At 30.4% G+C, this 20672-nt stretch overlaps 2 protein-coding genes across 3 annotated transcripts; both read left to right on the top strand.

Annotated features, from left to right (window-relative positions):
* The first annotated feature begins 1428 nt into the window (after positions 1-1428).
* On the top strand, positions 1429-7858 carry LOC143076870 (uncharacterized). 2 transcript variants are annotated; one of them, XM_076252760.1, is made up of 4 exons: positions 1429-1993; positions 3729-3920; positions 4799-4885; positions 7002-7858. In XM_076252760.1, exons 1-4 carry the CDS (start codon positions 1444-1446, stop codon positions 7820-7822), a joined length of 1650 nt encoding a protein of 549 aa, XP_076108875.1. In that variant the 5' UTR covers positions 1429-1443; the 3' UTR covers positions 7823-7858. The 2 variants fall into 2 exon arrangements, with proteins under 2 accessions (XP_076108875.1, XP_076108876.1); XM_076252761.1 differs by lacking the exon at positions 1429-1993 and adding an exon at positions 2031-2102.
* Positions 7859-8233: 375 nt separating this feature from the next.
* On the top strand, positions 8234-11739 carry LOC143076938 (uncharacterized). Its single transcript, XM_076252835.1, has 3 exons — positions 8234-8450; positions 9008-9124; positions 10198-11739. The coding sequence occupies exons 1-3, from the start codon at positions 8234-8236 to the stop codon at positions 10992-10994; spliced, it is 1131 nt and encodes a 376-aa protein (XP_076108950.1). The 3' UTR covers positions 10995-11739.
* The last annotated feature ends 8933 nt before the right edge of the window (positions 11740-20672 follow it).

Raw genomic sequence — 20672 nt, 5'->3', positions numbered from 1 at the left:
AATTTGGTAGGTCAATGCTTTGAACAGAAGACGAGGTTGTGTTGACGACAATTGAAACAAAGTCGTCGTCATCTAGCAACAAGTATTACACTGTGGTGAACCAACTCGTGAATACTTCCGTTTCATATTTGGAAAAAAATATGTCAACTGCCCCACTCGGACATCGTGGTTAAAAAAAACTATCTTTTAAGCAGCAACCCTTTCTTCAGAAATTATATTAGGGTCTGCATTGGGTTTACAGAAAAGAGGGTAATGGACAAAAATCCAGAATAAAGGACCAAAACAAATATAGTATAAAGGCACAAAAAAGATTATGGATCTTGCATAACGAGATACTAAAATATATATAAAACAGAGGGTAATAGGCAACACAAATAACGAATGTAGAAAATTGGCAAATAAATCGAAGAATAAAGATATGAAGGACCCTTATCAACCACATATCTATTCCTTTCTCAAAAAACATTAAACAAACAATTAACTACAAAAATAAATTAATGAATACTTTGTAGATATTATATGGTACATGATAGGTGTTATGACCAGAATAGTAGCGATGGGTGTAGTGGTATTCATCTGGACGATTACAGCTACGAATGGACCAGTTTGTCGATTAGATGTACTAGTAAGTAGTCTCAAACACAACCTCTCTTTTTTATTTTTAATATACAATGTTTACATGATATATCGATAGCATAGCTTTTTTCAATAAGACTATTCACTGAAATACTAAGTATTAAAAAAAAATGTATCATGAATTTAATTTAAAGGATGAGCCCAGCTGTTCAATGGCTATAAACAAATTTCATGTATATAAAGCAATTATCGGTTATTTGCAAACTAGAATGTGGAATGTGTCTGTTGATTAGTCCTGCAGTGCTGGTCTAAGCTATTTATTTTAGTAAACCCCCTGAAATTATAATTTTGCTTAAGGGGGCTCACGGGTTTAAATTTTCGCGCCCACTGCGCAACAAGTTGCGCATAGTTACGGTATCCATGACGGAAACCGGCCAGTTGTCACAACAATTCATACATTATTATTTAGCGTATTAAAAATAGTTTTGAACCAATAAAACATTTGTTTATTTATACAATATCTTACCTTACGTTTATTTATATTTATTTTTATCTCATGAGTTATTTTGTTATTAAATTTTGCACTTCCGGTTTTATAAATATGTAAACAAGGAAGTCAAAAACGAAAGTTATTAATGTAGTTTGTACTATTCAGGCGGTTATTGTAGACTAAGAAATAATAAACGGAAACGACGGAATCTGGTGAATATTTCGGTGTTTTTATATGTCTTGTATATGCTGTTTCACCTACGAAATGAACCAGCCAAAGTCCTGTGCACCTGAAAGAACTCGAGACAAATGGTAAGTAAAATAAATCGGAACAACCGTAAACTATATTATAACCAGAATATCGTCTGCTGTAGGAGTATGTCTGTAATAAGAAATGAGCGAGGGAAGTTTTCAAAGAATAAACAAATACAAAAAACTAAAAGGGTAGAAAACTTGGTTTACAACCGACCAAATTGTGTAACACAAACTGTTGAAGATGAAGTTGATATACATGTTGTCCCTGATATTTCTATCGACCATCCTTACGTCAAAGAAACTACAACCACTAACTGTTCTGATCCTTTTTTCCAAAATGAAATCGTTATAGATTCGGCAGAAAATGATTACAATGTAGATTTTGACTTAGACTTCACATACATTCCATCAGATCTTGTTGATTTAAGTTATTGCCGTTTTGTGGTAGAACTTGATGTCCTTGCCAAACAATTACAACAATGCACTAAGTGTTGTACTCCTTTGCACCTGCACAACTCACTTGGAGTCAGACCCCTTGGCTTGTCAGGAATATTGTTTGTTCAGTGTACTGAATGTGGAAATGTTGACAGAATCAAATTGGGCAAAACTCACTATCGCACTGAAGTGAAAAGAGGAAATGGTATTTTTGATATAAATACTAAAGTGGCTACAGGTACTTCAATATGTTACTCTTTTATTATCTTTTCCAATTATAAATGACTACCAATTATTGCATTGAGCCAGTCATATGGAGACTTTCCCTGAAATAATCATGTGTACATGTATGTATTATAATTAGAGATTGTACTTTTGGTATAGGTATGTTGTAGCTACATGTAGTCATTTCTTACAAAACTTTTTGTCCACTATGGGCGGTATAAGGTCCGTTTGTCCTGATAACATGTTCGTCTGCAGTGAGTTTGTTCTCCCATACATATAAAAGTAGATGATGTGGAATATATGATTGCCAATGAGACAAATCTCCACAATAGACCAAAATTACTCTAAAATTAACAACTATAGGTCACCATATACAGCCTTCAACAATAAGCAAAGCCCATATCTCATAGTCAGCAGAGTCCACTGGCCCTTGTTTTGTTCTCTTTACTATAAAATAATATATATCAAGAATACATGTACATGTATTAAAGTTTAATAAATTTAATCAGATATTTATATATGATATTATCATATATATTCTAGATATGTATGGAAACACATGAGAATGTTAAAAGTTGATAGCTTGTTTTGAAGCATGCATGGTTCAATGAGATAATGATTCTTACTGACTGATTTGATTCTTGTCCTTGATGGATTAATAATTTTTTTGAAAAAGTAGCCTGGTAATACTAACAATGATGTACAAATTTTAGATCATGAAAAGAATTTACGATATAAAAAAGAGGATGTGGTATGATTGCCAATAGGACAACTCTGCACAAAAGACGGTTAGAGACCAAATGACACAGAAATTAACAACTATAGGTCACGGTATGGCCTTCAACAATAAATTAAGCCAATACCTCATAGTCAGATATATAAAAGCCCTTGAAATGAAAATGTCAACAAGAAAACTAACAGCCTAATTTCTGTGCGAAAAATTAAAGAAAAACAAATATGTAACCCATAAACAAACAACAATTACTGAATTACAGGCTCCTGACTTGGGACAGGCATATACAAACAGAAACATTTTTATTTATTATCTATACAGTACTCACAAATTGACTGACTATTTTTTTTTTCGGTTAACAAATACATGTATCAATAAATACATATTCTACTATGCACCTCAAAAAGAAAGTAATAAATTAGTTGAGATTCAGTAAAATTTTCAACACTCTTTAACCTAATCTGTTCAGATAATAAACAGTATGCACTTGACACCAATGCGAAAATTAATAAAATCAGGGCTAATAGAAATTTGGTAAATGGTTTTCATTCTCCACTTGAAGATTAAAGGTATAAAATATGGAAAGTTCTTTTGTACTGGTCAGGGTAAGAAAGTTTTTTTCCATATTCTAAACTATTTTTTCACAATGACTGTTTACCTTATAAATTTTCCAAGGAATTAAATCACGCCTGTGCGTTTAAACATGCAAGAATGCCAGATTGAACTAGCAGAAATTGACAGATTCTGCTAATACATGTAATAGTTTCACCAAAATTAGTCATTAATGTGTAGTATCAAACAAAATTGCATTTCCGGCATGTAAATAAAAACCATCTATTTTTTCATGAGAATGGATGAAGAAGAAGGTAATTATTTCTGAAAATGTTGCTTTTAGTATGATTACTAAAATGTATTTCAGTATATGTATTAATAAATACCATATTGAACAAATAAGTATTTGAAGTCAAATCCATTTTATTAAATTTAGATGCTTATTTTAACATAAAATTTTCAGGGATGATTCATGCTGGAATTGGGGAGACCCAATTAAACAATCTGCTAGCAGCAATGAATTTACATTGTATAAACTCCAAGACCCTGAAGGACAGAGAAATTGAGATTGGTGAGGTGATGGAATGTAGTGCAGAGGCCTCAGAAAGGAAGTTTTTGTTAGAGGAAGCTGTTGAAGCTATTTCACTTAATGAAGGTTAGATCACACGACTATATAAAAATACATATAAATGCAGCTTTCACAATAGTTTTGTTCTGGTGAGAATTCCTCCATCATTAAATATTTTTTCATGTAGATCACTGGCTATAATTACTATAAAGATTAAATTTAGAAATGTTATTTTTATATTGAAAATAAAAGGATATGTTTTTTAAATGCATTTGTTTTTCGGCAAAAGTTAAAATAACATGAATTTACCTGGAAAGCATTTCTTTAACATATATTATTTATTCAACTGAATGGAGGAAAAACATTTAAAAAGAAATGTTATGAATAACTTTGAGTTTTTTATATTGTACATGAGTATTTTAGGATTGTTTCAACTTATAAACAGCTGGTTACAGTATATGAAATAACATACATGTTTCAGCTTGTACACTTCATAAAACCTCAAACTTTTTTTTCTCAAACAAAGCAACTTTTATTCAATAAATATCACATTTAATATGTAAATCTCGTCTGAAACCTTAGCTCCCTATCTGTTGCACCGGCATTATCAATGACAAAATTCAAGTTGGACTTAACAGTTTTTGCAAGTCTTAAAAAATTCTTTGTTTTGCCACATATACATGTATAAAGGATGTTCAAAATTGGACATCTGACTGGAAGTTAGAAAAGATATTCGGTGCAGACTGTATCTGTCTCAGAACATGTTGTGCTGAAGTTACAAGTATGTATCACTAGTTATCTTGATAGAAAACTATCAAATCAACTCTTCAAATGCAATACTAATTATCAGCCATACATGTGAAAATGTTAATTAATGTTGCTACATTTAAACTGGACATTATTTCTAAAAAGTGCATTTTCAAATTTCAAATTTATCAATATTAAACTGGTTCATTTTCTTTCAGATAGTCAACAACAAGAGGGTATACATGCATCAACAGACACATGCTGGCAAAAAAAGGGTTCTGGAAGAGCATATAATAGTTTATCAGGTTTGTTTTGATCAAAAAAATTACTATAGTATCATTATGCCTGTAAATATAAAGGTTTGATTCTATGAAATACGAAAGATATGTTTTTAACAGGGTATGGAATTTCCTTGTCTGTTTAATGTTGACTAAACAAAGGAGTAGGTCCGGTAAGGACCGATTTTGGCCTCAAATTTCAGTTTCATCTGACGAAAGATTTTGACCACTTTTTAAACACTTAAGTGTCTATTTCATTTGATTCAATTATTTTTTGTGAAAGATTTTAACTCATTAAGTCATAAAAAATGATCCGATTCAAGCTTAAATATGAAAAACCTACCAAATATGCGAAAAAATGTCACTTTTCAGATAGTTTTTGTCAAAAATGAAAGTGGCCGCATCCGTGTTCATCCTCAATCTTTATATATGTTATGTATTATCATCAAATACAACTTCCATTTAAATATTTTGGATGAACACGAATGCGGCCACTTTCGTTTTACACGGAAACCGTCTAAAATTTAACTAAAATGCTTGAATTTTGATGATTTCAGTAATTTAGCATGACTTAATGGTGCTAGTTCTCAATATATGTGCATTGCCAAAAACAGCCAATATTTATGTAGCAGAACCATTCTACTATCCAATAAATAACTAAAAGTTTACATTTTCAGAATTTTGTAAAACTGCTATATTTTGGGGCCAAAAAGTGCTCTTACCGGACCTACTCCTTTTGCCTTGATGCACATGAAAATAAATAAATTTGGTGTTTTTACTGTCTTCTGATTGGTTAAAATTATTAGTTTTATTTTCAATGTTGTCAATCTTAATGGCGACCCGCCCACTCTGACGTTGTGTATTCATATGCAACCATGTGTGTACGTTGTTATTGTTAATATAAATAATATAAAAAGTGCTTTGAGCCATATTTTTGATAGAAATTTATTTATAATGAATGGCAATAATTTATTTTGCATTTATTGACGCATAAAATAAATTTTTGACTCTTCACATTTTGCATAATCCGCTTTCCATTAAATAAATATTATACCTGCCCTACTACATAAAGCTAATTCTCTTTTTGGCAAGATTCCCTTGTCTTGGCCACTCACAACAAGTACAAAAGGGTATGGAATAAGGGGAGGGGGGTTATCAAATGTTTCCGTTGTCTGTTCTGTAAGTCCTCAAGTTTGCATTAACTTTATTTTATAAAACTGATACATGATGCTTATTACCATGAAACAAAGATCAAGTTCAGTCATTTTTTATACGACAGCAATTTTTTTTATTTTGTGGTCGTATATTGGTATCATGTTGTCGTCCGAATACTTTTGGTTTTCGCACTATAACTTTAGTTTAATATAAGAAAATAGAAACCTATGAAATTTTGACACAAGGTTTATGAACACAAAAGGAAGGTTGGCATTGATTTTAGGAGTTTGTATCCCAACAGTTGAGGAATTGGGGGCCAAAAAGGGGCCCAAATAAGCATTTTTCTTGGTTTTCGCACCATAACTTTAGTATAAGTAAATAGAAATCTATGAAATTTGGGCTGTTGTCTCTTTGACACATTCCCCATTTCCATTCTCAATTTTATATTTTTGATTTTCACAAAAAATTGAATCCTTTGGGTTCTTTGATATGCTGAATCTAAAAATGTACTTAGATTTTTGATTATTGACCAAGTTTTCAAGTCGGGGTCCAAATCAGGGTCCAAAATTAAACTTTGTTTGATTTCATCAAAAATTGAATAATTGCGGTTCTTTGATATGCCAAATCTAACTGTGTATGTAGATTTTTAATTTTTGGTCCTGTTTTCAAATTGGTCTACTTTAAGGTCCAAAGGGTCCAAAATTAAACTAAGTTTGATTTTTACAAAAATTAAATTCTTGGGCTTCTTTGATATGCTGAATCTAAACATGGATCCTTTTTTGATAAAATCTGGCTCTTACTATACAGATTTTAAATAAGACAGATATTTTTTTATGTTCAAATAATGTTATGATGATGTCTGTGTGGTTGTTCAAAGAAGTTTGAGTTTCTCTTTACTGATTTTAACAATTTGATATGTTCCCACTTCTTTGTTACAGCTTAGTGACTTATATGACTATTTACATATATGTATTTATTTTGATTTCAGGAGTAGCATCACTTATTGGACAGAAGACTGGGAAAGTTCTGCATCATACCATGAGATCTGGGGATTGCAGAGTATGCAGCATAGCAAACAGAAAAGGAGAAGTACCCAGAAAACATAAGTGCTCTAAAAACTGGACTGGATCAGCAAAAGCAATGGAGCCTGACATGGTTGTCCAGATGATCCGTGATTTGAAGGAACAAAATGTCCCAATATCAGAACTTGCTGGGGATGATGATTCCACTGGATACAACAGAGCCATTAAGGAAATGCCGGATCTTCATATGGAGAAAACTAGTGATCGCAATCATGTAACCAAAAATATCGTCAACAAATTATACAGCATGAAGCCAAAGCATAAGGAATTATCTGTAATGGTGATAAATGCTATTACCAGAAACTTTGCCTACATGGTTGACCAAAATAAGGGAAACCAAACTGGAATAGAAAATGGGTTAAGGGCGTCGATTGATCACATTTTTGGTGAACATGCACACTGTGTGCAAAGTTGGTGTGGCTACTTAAAAGACAAAACCACCTACAAACATTCAAGCCTTCCACATGGCAAAGATTTAAAATCTTTGGACTTGAAGTCTGATCTTGAAAAACTGTTCTTGGATAAATTGGTGCCAAACTCAAAGAAACTGGCAAATCTAGCAAGTTCTCAAGCTAATGAGAGTTTGAATATGACCATAGCTACTAAAGCACCAAAATACAAACATTACTCTGCCTCATCCAGCTTAAGCTACAGAGTTAGTTCAGCAGTTCTACAGAAAAATGAAGGCTATAGCTATGTGTCTGAGGTTAGTGTAAAATATGGTTAATATTATGTGCATAAGCAAATTTAGTGTAAATGTAAAATAGCAATATAGAAAATTACAAATATACATTTACACCTAACTATAAGACCTTCAACAATGAAAAGTGTCTACAATTTTGGAATAACAAGATGTTGATCACTAAGATTCTAAAAAAACTATGAACCAAAGATCTTCAATAACAATTAAATTACAAAAATAAAATTAGACTTGAAAACACAACAACTGGGCAAGGTTCATGAATAAGTGCAAATTCATAATTCAAATTTACCTCCCTGCTTTCAAGTAAAGCATTGATTGTATAAGCTACACACGTTTACTCCTCTATCTATCTTATATTTGCCAATATTCTGTTGTACATGTATCATATCAGACTGGCTTAGCCACTAAATGTTTCCCCTTTCCATCAAATGTTAAATGTTAAACTTATTACAGATACATGAATCATCTGGATTATCACCTGGTACTGAAACATTGAAGAGATCATTGAAATTAAACAGAAAGAGAGACAGAAAGTCAACTGTTTCGAAGACAAGAGAGGGAAAAAAACAACGTCTGCTTCTGAAGAAGAAAAGAAGTTCCAAGAATTCTGGAATGGAAGTCAGAGAAGGAAAAACTTACGAAAGTGAAATAGGTGATTATTTTACATACTGAGTTATTTTTGGTATCATCTACCATGAACAAGTACATGTAATTTTACACTTACATTGACATTGTCATCATCTCATGACATATCATTGTTTGGATGTTAATTTGCTTAATTGGACTTGCTTTTACTAATAGATAGTTTAATATGTGTTTTGAGTTTTTTCACTTAAATTATTATATTAAGATGATCTGATAACTGATAAGTACATAACCTAGATACATTTATTTGAAATTAAAAATATCTAGCTTTTTTTGTGGTCAAAATTCAGTAAAACCTGCCTGTTGCAAATACATGTATCCACCATCAAATGGTTAAAAAAAAATCACATTACAATATTGTGTAATTTTATAATACAACTGTCTTTTGACTGTATTGGATAAAATGTTTAGATTTCAGAAACAGCAGAAAAAAAAGTTAGGAAACTGCTGGTAATATACACTTTTAAGTGTCTCTGATGTCATCATTCTAACAACTGATTCAATGTCAATGTCATCTTATCATGTGATCAATTTTATACTTCATGCATACAATTTTTGTTCTAGGACTGGAACATCCAGATCAAGAAGAAATTCCTGAAGTTATGGAAATAGACAAATTTGACAAAGAAGCAATTACAGTTGCACCTTTGTTGGTGTTTGACTTAGAAACCACAGGCCTTAGTAAGTTTTAACTTTCATTGTTTACGTCTGTTTACAGGACGTATTGTGGTATACCATTGTCCATCTGTCCAGTCTGTCTGTAATCAACATGTTGGACATGAACTAAAAAGGGCTTGCACCAATTTGCATAAAACTTTGGTTAATTGCTTATATCTTATGAAGTAAGCTCCTTTTAGAATTCTAAAAAATTCAGATTTTACATTTTTGAGTAATTGGGTTTTATTTATTAAAAAAGGAAATTTCCAGTTCTCGGATAATTACCTAAAAAACTTAATTTACATAGATAGAGGGCCCTCTTAACTTAATTTGGGAAAAATTGATTTACCTCTATGGATATATGTAAAATCGATTTTGAATTAAGAAAACTTGGAGCAATGTTGACCCCAACCCCACTCCACCTTCCACTCCACCATCAAACTATTTGAATTGAGTTTTTTATCCTACATCGATCTTCTGATGTCGTCCCTAATTAAATTCATATAACCAATTTCATGTTCTTTGACTTCATTTATTCAGAAACCTATAATATGTCAAATATTTAATTACAATCCAAATTTAGACCTGAATCAAGCTTTAAGAGAGTCCATTTTTGTCCAAATTGTTCAGATTTGGACCTCTGCAGGCATATCCAGCTGTACCCATGAATGTTATGACTATAACATGAATAGAAAAAAGCTAAAATTTAAGTTGTTGGATGGTAGTCTTGTGTTGTATTGTATTGCTATGCAAGTAATTGTATGTCCATCTCAAATTAAAAATATTGAATGACCTGTAACTAACTCATGAATGTTGTTTTTATACTGTGTTTAAAATTACATATTAAAGTAGAGACATTCAAATATGCATAGTAAATTATGATTCCAACTTCTCTTGCATGCAATGTCACAAGCAAAATAATATTATTATGCAACAAAAATGATTTCAGGGACAGAGAGTTTTTTTTTATAGCTTTAAGGTTAAACCCGAAGGTGGCATGAGACTTTATACAATCATTGATGATGAAACAAAAGTTTATTGAACCCCTGAATCAATCCTGTAATAGTACCTATTGCATTATAATTTCTTTTTTTCAGGTAGATCATCTGATATTATACAACTTGCAGCTTGTTCAAAAGACAGCACTTTTGATACCTACATCTTACCAAGCCAACCAATATCAAAAGAAGCCACCAACATCACAAAGATCACAGTGCGTGGAAACAATATGCTGTACAATTCAAAACCAGTCAACTTTAAATATCCACATCAAGCTCTTACTGATTTCATTACATTTCTGTCAGAATTTTCATGTAAACCAATTCTTGTTGGACACAATATCAAGAGATTTGACTGTCATATTTTGTACAATGCCTTAAGATTTTATAACATGTACTCAGAATTTTGTAGCCATATAATTGGATTTGTAGATAGTTTGGATGTATTTAAACATGTTGTTCCTGGACTAAGTTCTTATAGTCAGACAAATCTTGTTGACACACTTCTTGATGAAACCTATGCTGCTCATAATGCCTTAGAGGACACTAGACTATTATTTAGATTAATCACTTGTACATCACAAGGAAATGTTATATCTGATAACATCACAGATTTTATTTTTTCTTCCAACTATCCACATAACTGCCACATGCATCAAGATAATTTAACAACTTTTAGTGAGGCTATTAACTGTAAAGCTTTATCTAAAGCCACAGCTTTGAAAGCTGCACGTTCTAATTTAAGGTTGTGTCATTTAAAATTATCTATTGAAAGAAATGGATTAGATGGTTTACGCGCACTGTTGTCCGAACTTACGAATCAAGGAAAAGTGCGTGTAACCAGTTGTAAAAAGATTATTCAAAAGATGTATGACTTTTTGACTCCTGAAAGTTAAGGTGGCTTGGGCAATTTTAAACTTACTATGATAAAAATTGCTTTTTTAAATATTTTTAAATTCTAAGTGATATATTTATATATATATATAATAGGTGCATTGTTCATTTATGCTCACAATCACTCCTTATAAGAAGTATACACTTTTTTGTTTTAAACTTATTAGAAAAATAGATTTATTGATGAATAAAACTAAAAACAGACCTGACCTACAAAAATTTCCAAAATATTTGGTCTAATAGTTTATCAGTATTTATGATTATAAACCAGATATAAGGGAATGCATAACAGCTTTGATAAAAACAATAATGTTGAATTTTTTGGCCAAAACTTTTTTTGTCCTAAGCCACCTTACATATATATTAACATAAATATTGTGTGTGTTGTTCTTTCTGATTAGATGATATCTTGAATTCCATGTATCATTATAACAAATATCATCACTTTTGTTATGAATAAACAAAAATGAAAATAAAAGAAGGGAAATAAAATATATGTGTGCTTCCTATTTCTTTGTAAAAAAAAGGGTTGTATCTATTTTTGAACAATAATTCTAAATCCTTTTCACAGTCTTGATTCCATAAATATAAGTTTCAACAGAAAAGTTTTAATATCAGTTTGTTTGAAAAATAGAACAAATTTTACAAAATGCTGAGAACTTTCAGGCTTGAAAGGGTTCATCATAGATTGGTTAAGAAATCCGAAACACACACATATTTTTATATGGCCTCACTTTAAAATTGGAATGTGGTTTGTTATTTATTATTTGTGCATGATATAACTGGACATCAATTGTGTTATTTCAGCAGAACTGAATAATTTTGTTTGTCTATTTATCTTAAAAGTTGTGAATAACAAAGTGTCACAAAATGCGTCTAGAAACATAGCAGAGCACATACCAAAGGAAAAAAGGCAAGCAAAAAAAATAAAAGTGCAAGGTACAGTAAGAATATCACTAAAACAGGGGTTGTACTTAGATGCTCTGGAAGGATGAGCAGTTCCTGCTTTTTACAAGACACTTCTTGTGCTGGTCAATGAGGGTCGTGTACAGTAAGGAGAAAACATCTATGACAGGATTATAAAAAAAGAGATGTGGTATGATTACCAATGAGACAACTCTTCACTAAAGACTAAATGAAACAAAAATTTACATTAAAATTGAGAATGAAAATGGGGAATGTGTCAAAGACACAACAACCTGACCGTAGAAAAAACTACAGCAGAAGGTCACCAACAGGTCTTCAATGTAGCGAGAAATTCCCGCACCCGAAGGCGTCCTTCAGCTGGCCCACAAACAAATACATACTGAACAATAAGTCAGCATATGTCCTTCAACAATGAGCAAAGACCATTCTGCATGGTCAGCTCAAAAATGGCCATGAAATGATGAATGAGAAAACTAACAGCCTTATTTAAGTACAAAATTGAACAAATACAAATGAGTAACACATCAACGAACGACAACCACTTAAAAACAGGCTCCTGACTTAATTCATTAGTTGTTTTGGATCAGGCTGACCAGTTAAGAACTTCCAGATGGTCAGCTTCAGTTGAACCATAGCAATAGTGTACATTGCATGAAGGTTAAGTATTACAAGATCTATATACTTGCTATCATTTTTTTTTATCAAAATTAGAATACAAATAGTGGAGGTCCCTGTGGTCTTTTGTAGATGAGCTATGGTCTAGAAAACTGAATAATCAGTGCAAGTCATCTTTCTGAGAGAGTGTGTATGGTATTTTTTTTTAGCCTACGACTTCAATATTTTAGAAGATGGAAGACCTGAATGCTCTATACGTCGTATATAGATGTCTAATATTATGAAGTTTCCGGCTGTCACATGTCCAAAGTCCTTGACCTCATTTTCATGGTTGAGTGACTTAACCTTTTTCTATTAATTTTTTTGTAATGTTTATTTGCTCTTATTAATATGATTATTAGAATATCAATATTTGGTATGTGTGTACCTTGCAAGGTATACATGCCGGTCAGACAGATTTTACTTGACCTTGAACTCATTTCATGAATCAGTCAAGTCCATACTCAGTTTATATATCAAGCAATATGTCTAGTATATAGAAAGACTAAAGTGTATATGTGATACTTGGCAGGTGTCATCTGACCTTGACCTGATTTCCCTCGTTCAGTGGTAATAGTCGTGTTTTTCGTGTTTACGGCTGTATTTTTTAAACTAAGCAATAGCTATAGATCAACTATATTTGTTGTATGTAAGGAATATTGTGCTACTCCAGTAGGAAAATAGTGTTATTATTGAAATAGTATGCATTATGGAGGAAAGGGATCACATACTGACCCAATATTTAGCAAGAATTAGCTGCAAAATCCTGTGCTAGGAGCTGTCTTGAAACTTTTATTGAGGCGAAAATTACATCTCTGTGTTGAAGATATCACTGTCATTCCCCCATCCCCTTAATTCCTATGGTCAATGCCTTATGACCGACTATCCTAGGACATTATAGCCAGTCATGATTGTTAAAAACCCCATAAGTAAATAAGAACTGAATTTACTTTTCAGCTGTCCAAGTTTCATTACAATCAAACGAAATGCTAATATTATCCACTGAAACCAATGATATTTAGCAAGAGAACTTCAGACATACTAAGAACTATTCGCCCCTAGGAATTACGACCTCCATATATATATGCAGGTCCTAAAAAAAAACACATCTCTATTGAAGAATAAGTTTCTGTTCATTTTTCAAATCGTATGATCTTTAATTTGAACTGAACATTAAAAGATTGGCCAAAAATTAGTGATTTTCCCTTTTTACTTATGGTTGCCATGGCAACAAATATGCAAATCATCTGCGATTGTTTGAAAATGTTATATATATAATATATGGTCTTACATGTATAGAAGGTATAACAAGTTTTTATAAACAGGTCTGTTGTATCATATATATATATAGTTCCAAACTTTGAAAAAAATGTAAAAGAGAGAGTTATCTCCCTTTTTTGAAAAATGCCAACTATTTTTAATGATGTACATTTTTTGTCTTAACTAGACGGTGACTTGTTGATTTTATTTTTTATTATGTAAAAAAAATATTTAAGCAACGGAAAAAATACTAACATTAAAAAATCTTATATTAGGTTTCATTAGAAATTCCTCAAAAAAGGTAGCTTTGCGTTCATTTCCCTATCATTTCTATAGTAATCTTGAATGAAAACCATAAAAATTTGAACCCTAAAAAAAAAATAACTAGACGGTGAACCGATTTTTTTATTTTTGTTTTTCACCAAACATATGATAAAGTTCATTTACTAAAAAAATTAGCCAATTCCTATATTAGATTTTTATACCCCCCAGCCACCTTAATAAGATTTATCCTGTTTTTTAGTCATTCCAATCTTTGTAGAATGATAAATCATGATTTGCAAACATCTCTTTTTGAATAAATTTTCATTTTTACTAATTTTGCATGAGTAGTTTATAAAGAATCCCCTTTCACAATAGAATGTATTCTTACATGTTTGATGACGCACGCACATTTTGCTTGTTATTTATAATTGACAAGCATACTTTTTATCAAATTTTATTTCTATTCATTTGCAGATAGTCCTGGTTCTTGCGATTATAAAAACTGCAACTGCGACAAGGAGTTCTTGGAATGTTTGAGAAGTGCAAGTTTCCCAAGGACCTTTTTGCCTGGACTGCGCAACTTCCACAAATGTGGATACAAGTGAACAATATAATTTTGAACACAGGATGCTTTCTCATATAAACGCTGCAAATCAAAATAGATGGGAAAACACATTCTTTAAAAATCAGTCAACTCGCAGATGACACAACACTTTTTTTAAAAACAAAAGAAGACATTTCAAAAGTATTAAACATGATTGAAATCTTTGGCACTTTATCAGGTCTTAAATTAAACAGATCAAAAACAGAAGGCATTTGGTTAGGAAAACACAAACATTGCAAAGAAAAATATGAAAACATCAACTTTACAAACAAACCAGTGAAATGTTTAGGATTTTTTTTCGGTTGTAACAAAAATGAATGTCATAAACTTAATGCAGAAAAGCAAATAGAAAGGTCTGAAAAGATTATTAAAAATTGGGAGAAAAGACATTTAACAATGATTGGTAAAATAACAGTTATCAAATCATTGATTATACCAAATATTACCTTTTTAGCATCTGTTTCACATATTGAAAAAGAATATATTGTTAAATTTAAAAAAAATATCTATAATTTTTTTATGGAAAAGCAAAAGAGAAAAGGTTAAACGCACAGTACTTAGCTTTGTTAAACTAGATGGGGGTTTAAAAATGATAAACATAGATAAATATATAGAATCTATCAAAATTGGGTGGATCAAAAGGTTAATTAATGGAGATCTAGAAAATTGGAAAATTATTCCACTTTTTTATTTGAATAAGTTTGGAAACGATTTCCTTATCTTTCATATGAATATTGATAATACTGACTCTACTCCAGAGTTAAATGAGTTGCCAAAATTTTATTTCAACATTATTAAAGCAGGGATAACTAATAAAAAAGTACAACAGCCCAAAAACTTTAGATCTATACGTCAAGCAGTTATTTGGGGAAATCATTTCCTAAAGATAAAAAATAAATGCCTTTTATTCCAAAACTGGATAAATAGTAATATTATCTTTGTTAATGACATCATTGATGAAAATGGTTATATAGAAGAGAATTTTATTTTACAAAAGCTTAAAATAAAAAGTAACTGGATGTCAGAATTTTACCAATTAAAGAAAGCTTTTCCAAGAGAATGGTTAAAGATTTTAAAACAGGAAAATTCAAAGAAAACTAAAGTAAAAACGCCCTATGCAATACATATTAATAATAATTGTAACAAAAAAGAATATTTAGAAAATGTAGATACCAGAAAAATTTATACTATATTAATTAAGAATGAAATTGAAATACCTGTTGGTTTTTACAAATGGAAGACAATGCTTAACCTTGAATACATTAAGAGTCTTTCGTGTAATATTTTAAAGTTTGTTCATCATTTTTTAAAAGATAACAAATACAAAGTGTTCCGTTGGAAATTGCTACACTTTATTTTACCTTGTAAAGTTTTATTGAAAAAGTGGAAGATCTGCGATATTTCAAATTGTCACTATTGCAACACCACAGAGGATTATGATCACATGTTTCTTAAATGTCACTTTCTTGATAATTTCTGGAGTACAGTTAAAAAACTCTTAAAAAACTGAATATTATTAATAAATATTCTAACATTAAAAAATTTAGTATGGGGTTATAAAATAAATTATGAGCAATACTATGAAATTAATTATCTGATTACTATTATAATGTTTTGTATATATAAGGCAAATTATATGTCTGAACAGAAAACAAAATCTTTAGATGTATATTCTGTATTTAAAGCAGAATTCATGTACAGCTACAAAGTGCAGGCAACTAGTAAACATACTAAGAATAAATGTCTACTTGATAAAGATGTCAAATTGTTGTAATAATTTTTTATGTTTGCAAATGTATAATCTAGCAAAAAAGAAAAGAAAAAGGATAATATTATAAATTTTTTAGATTCGAAACTGATTTAGAGAAATAATTTTACCTATCACCGATAAGCGTGGAGATAACGGTATTTGTTATCCACTGGTTTTTTTTATCTTTTAAAAAAAGGAAAAAAAATATTTACATACTATCTTTTTTTCCAGAATCGAAACATACCTGTGAATTGCTAATTATATTAATCATAAATCACTATTTAAACTGGTAATTTCCAAACCAGGAAGAGATATTAATACAATAATATAAAATCGATAACTGCAAGTGTGAACTATTTCCGGAAACTGTTTCTTTCCAAACAAGCTAGATACACATATTGATAAATTAGAATTTCATATATACTTATTTATTTACGGTTGAAAATGAAATATTTATAACATAGATTAGATAAATTGTAATGTGTTATTGTTAAACAGAGAGAAATCCTGGATTTCTTGTTAAAATAAAGATACCCTTCACTAGAATGCTGGACTAGTGAAGTAAATTGTTAACAGCAAGCAATATATTGTTGAATAAAAAAAAAAAAAAACGCTGCAAATGAATGTTTTTCGAAATAGTTGTCATGCTATGTTTCGAATGTTAAAAAAAGAAAACTTTTCATTTCATTTTAGGCCCTGTTGTAGCTTGTTTATAGCATTTGTTTTGCTAATTTCTGAAGATCTATGGTGGTATTTAGTTGCTTTCTTCTATGTTATTTGGTCCTGGTGCAAAAAGTGTCTCATTCGTCTATCATACCACATGTTTTAGCCTTATAGTTCATCAACACGCGAATCGTGCTGCTAGTAAACCATTGTCTTCTCGTAATTGATTGACAGATCTTCCGTTCTGTAAGTCTTTTATTACTTAACTATATCTAAAGAGGCGACTTAGATTTCAGATTAGTAGCAAAAGCTTACAAGAACACAATATACATATATATATATATATATATATATATATATATATATGAGCAAGGAATTCAAGTCAATATACTGTGGATTAATTTGAAGGATTGACTGGTTCCATAGTTTTGGATTCAGACAAAATATATACTTCGCTAAACATTTATATATTTCAATCACAAAATGCTTGACAATTAGTATCAAACAAATAATAATAATGATAAAGCAACAATATTGTAATTTTAAATATACTTGACAGTGACATTGATTATATGTTATATATCATTTTATTTCATTATTTTGTAAATATATTTGGCCGTTAGTTTCGGGGTTGCCGTTTGTTACTGTGTCACATTTCTTCTCATTATTGTGTACATGAATAGGTCATATGTTTTCTTTTTTAAATTGATTTACATTTGTCATTTCAAGGCCTTTTATCATGTTTATAACTGACTATGCGGTAAGAGTTTTGGTCATTGTTGAAGACAGCACAGTGTCTCTTGTAGAGAGGTGTCTGATGGGCATTAATACCAAATCTTCTTTTTTTAATTTTTTAGAATGAAAATATTTATTCTATTTTGTAAAATCATTGTTAGCACCACCTGCATTACAAAAATCATTTCAATTATAAAATTTAAAATCACTGGTTAATCAGCTTTAAAGGATTTTTTATATTTTTTTTACATAACATTAAAAATATGTTTAAATTGGCTTTAAGCCTATTTATACAATACAAAACAATATAATAAAGTCTACTTATCACATTCAATATATCGCCGCGATATAGCCTTTTTGTGCTAATGCGGCGTAAAGCAACCAACAATCAATCAATCACATTCAATATAATGTATAAATAACGACTACATATTTCATTTTACTTTTTTATGATTTCTGTAAACATTAGATGCCAATCCTAAATAAAAAAAAAAAGGTGCATGGGATCACCAATCTATGAAATATCTAGAGCAGTACATGAGAAAATCTTTGCTTTAACCATATATGCAGCTCAGTAAAAGGGGCCCATGTCATCTTAATCCACATTATATGCATTCTTGAATTTGTTTTCTGTGTGTCTTTTGGATGCTGTCTCATCAATATATAATTTAACCCATAACAAAATGTAAGTTTATATTAGAATTTGATGCGACTATCATACAAGTGAGAGGTTAAGCGCTATCAAACAAGGTTCAATCAACCATTTTGTACATAAGAAAATGCCTGTACTAAGTTAGGAATATGACATTTGTTGTCCAATAGTTCGATGTGTTTTTATCTTTTGATTTTTTTTTGTAATGTGTTTATTGGCAAAGAACTACATGTATATTAACAATAGTAAATAAGTTCATAGTACATCAGCAAAATCGAGACAAGTACATACGGTTGATATTTTGAATCCTTCTATAAACATATAATATTATTAATAATAATTTGAAAAAAAAATAGAAAATCTTAATCTGAGGTAGCATGGATTGGGTAGATATTTTTATTACGTGAAAGTTAACTTATAAAATCATTCTATTAGTTGGAGCCAGGGGTTCCAGCAGGTGTACGCTCTTTGCAGTGGTTTATTTTTATAAAATATTATTTTTCAATAAACAAATTTTCTTTAAGATAATTTTTTAAGGCTATACTATTTAATTGTCCACATTGCATTTTCGTTTTGTATATATAGTATTTAGTTAATAGTATTATGAGATTTCTTATGTAGTTTTTTTCTGTTTTTTCTAATATCCCAAATAAGACAATATCTAAATTAAGTGGTAGTTCAATTTGGACTTTTGAATATATCCATTTATTAAGTTCTTCCCAAACATCAAAAACTTTTGGACATGTCCAGAATATGTGTTCAATAGTTTCTATTGAGTCCGAACAGAAAGTGCATTTATTGTTTTGTGAGACTTAAATTTTGTAGAGTAATTTATTAGTTCCCAAAATTCTGTGATTAATCCTGTATTGGAGCCACTGGAATTTTGAGTTTTTAGTAATGTAAAACGGAAGTCTGTATATTTTATTCCAAATAATATTATGTCTATTTAAGATTAAGGACCACTTTTCCTGTGATGTGATATTTGTTATTTTTTCATTTAAAGCATTGTACATGTCTTTTGATCCTTTTGTAGATTTCATAAAAATAGAAATAGTAGTTGGTATAATTGGCCCATAAGGCTTGATAAGCTGATTACTTTTAATATTAAGACTTTTCATATAGGAATAAACAGCTGACATTACTCCTTGAAATATAAGAAAGTTGGTATCAATATCATATGTTTTTTTTAAATTCCTGCCAATTCATTAAATGTCCATCATTATCAATTAAATCATTTATTAGCCAGACGCCCTTTTCATTTTTTATACAGAGTGATTTGATTCCCAATTTTAATTTCTTTATTATTCCAAAGATTAGATGTGATAAAATCGTATTCGTTCTTAATAGCTATTTTGGTTTGTAGTTCAGTCCAAGCATTAAAAACCTCCTGCCAAAAAGGATTTCTTACTTGTGTTCTTGGACCTACCAAGAATAATTCATTTAATTCAATTTTTTCAGTACAAGTTAGTAGCTTACAATAATTATTAGTTTGTTTGATTATTCTTCTTATCCAAGTTAGTTTTAATCCTTTGATGTATTGTTTTAGATTTAACATGTTTAGCCCACCCAGTTCATATATTTGAGCAATTGTTTCTCTTTTAATTTTGTCTGGTTTACCATCCCAAATAAAATCAAATAATTTTTTTTATGAATTGATTTAGTAATCCATTATTAAGATTTGGTAAAGTTAGAAATAGGTGATTGAGCTTTGAAATTATAAGACTTTTAATTATAGTAATTTTCCCAATTGGGGATAAGTATTTGTTAGACCAGCTTTTCATTGTTCTTTCTATCTCTTTAAATTTGGGTTCAAAATTTAGCGTTTCCATTTCTTGTAAGTCTACTGAATATTTAATACCCAAGAGCGTAAATCTGTTGGAACCCCAATCCAATCCCCACTTTTCACACATTGTGTCTTGGCTATATTTCTTTTTCCTAATCCAGACTACCTTTGTTTTCTCTAAATTCATCTTGAGACCAGACCATTCAGCATATAGTTCTAAAACACAAAGAGATGCATCTAAGGACTCTGGTGAACCATCTAAAATAAGTGTGGTGTCATCATCATATTGTGATATCAAAAATGCTGAGTCTTCAATAGTAATACCTTTTATATTTTCGTTTTTTCTAAGTAATATTCCTAAAATTTCTGCACATAACAAGAAAATGTA

Source organism: Mytilus galloprovincialis, chromosome 5, assembly GCF_965363235.1.
Source record: "Mytilus galloprovincialis chromosome 5, xbMytGall1.hap1.1, whole genome shotgun sequence".
Classification (NCBI taxonomy): Eukaryota; Metazoa; Mollusca; class Bivalvia; order Mytilida; family Mytilidae; genus Mytilus; species Mytilus galloprovincialis.
This window is presented reverse-complemented; position numbering and strand designations above follow the sequence as displayed.

Bases quoted from the DNA above. Each gene is read 5' to 3' on its own strand.
- LOC143076938 (XM_076252835.1), top strand. From the start codon at position 8,234: ATGTTAAACTTATTACAGATACATGAATCATCTGGATTATCACCTGGT. The intron at 8,451-9,007 runs GTGATTATTTTA...TTTTTGTTCTAG, and splicing joins AACTTACGAAAGTGAAATAG to GACTGGAACATCCAGATCAA. The intron at 9,125-10,197 runs GTAAGTTTTAAC...TCTTTTTTTCAG, and splicing joins CTTAGAAACCACAGGCCTTA to GTAGATCATCTGATATTATA.
- LOC143076870 (XM_076252760.1), top strand. From the start codon at position 1,444: ATGTCTGTAATAAGAAATGAGCGAGGGAAGTTTTCAAAGAATAAACAA. The intron at 1,994-3,728 runs GTACTTCAATAT...TAAAATTTTCAG, and splicing joins AAATACTAAAGTGGCTACAG to GGATGATTCATGCTGGAATT. The intron at 3,921-4,798 runs GTTAGATCACAC...ATTTTCTTTCAG, and splicing joins AGCTATTTCACTTAATGAAG to ATAGTCAACAACAAGAGGGT.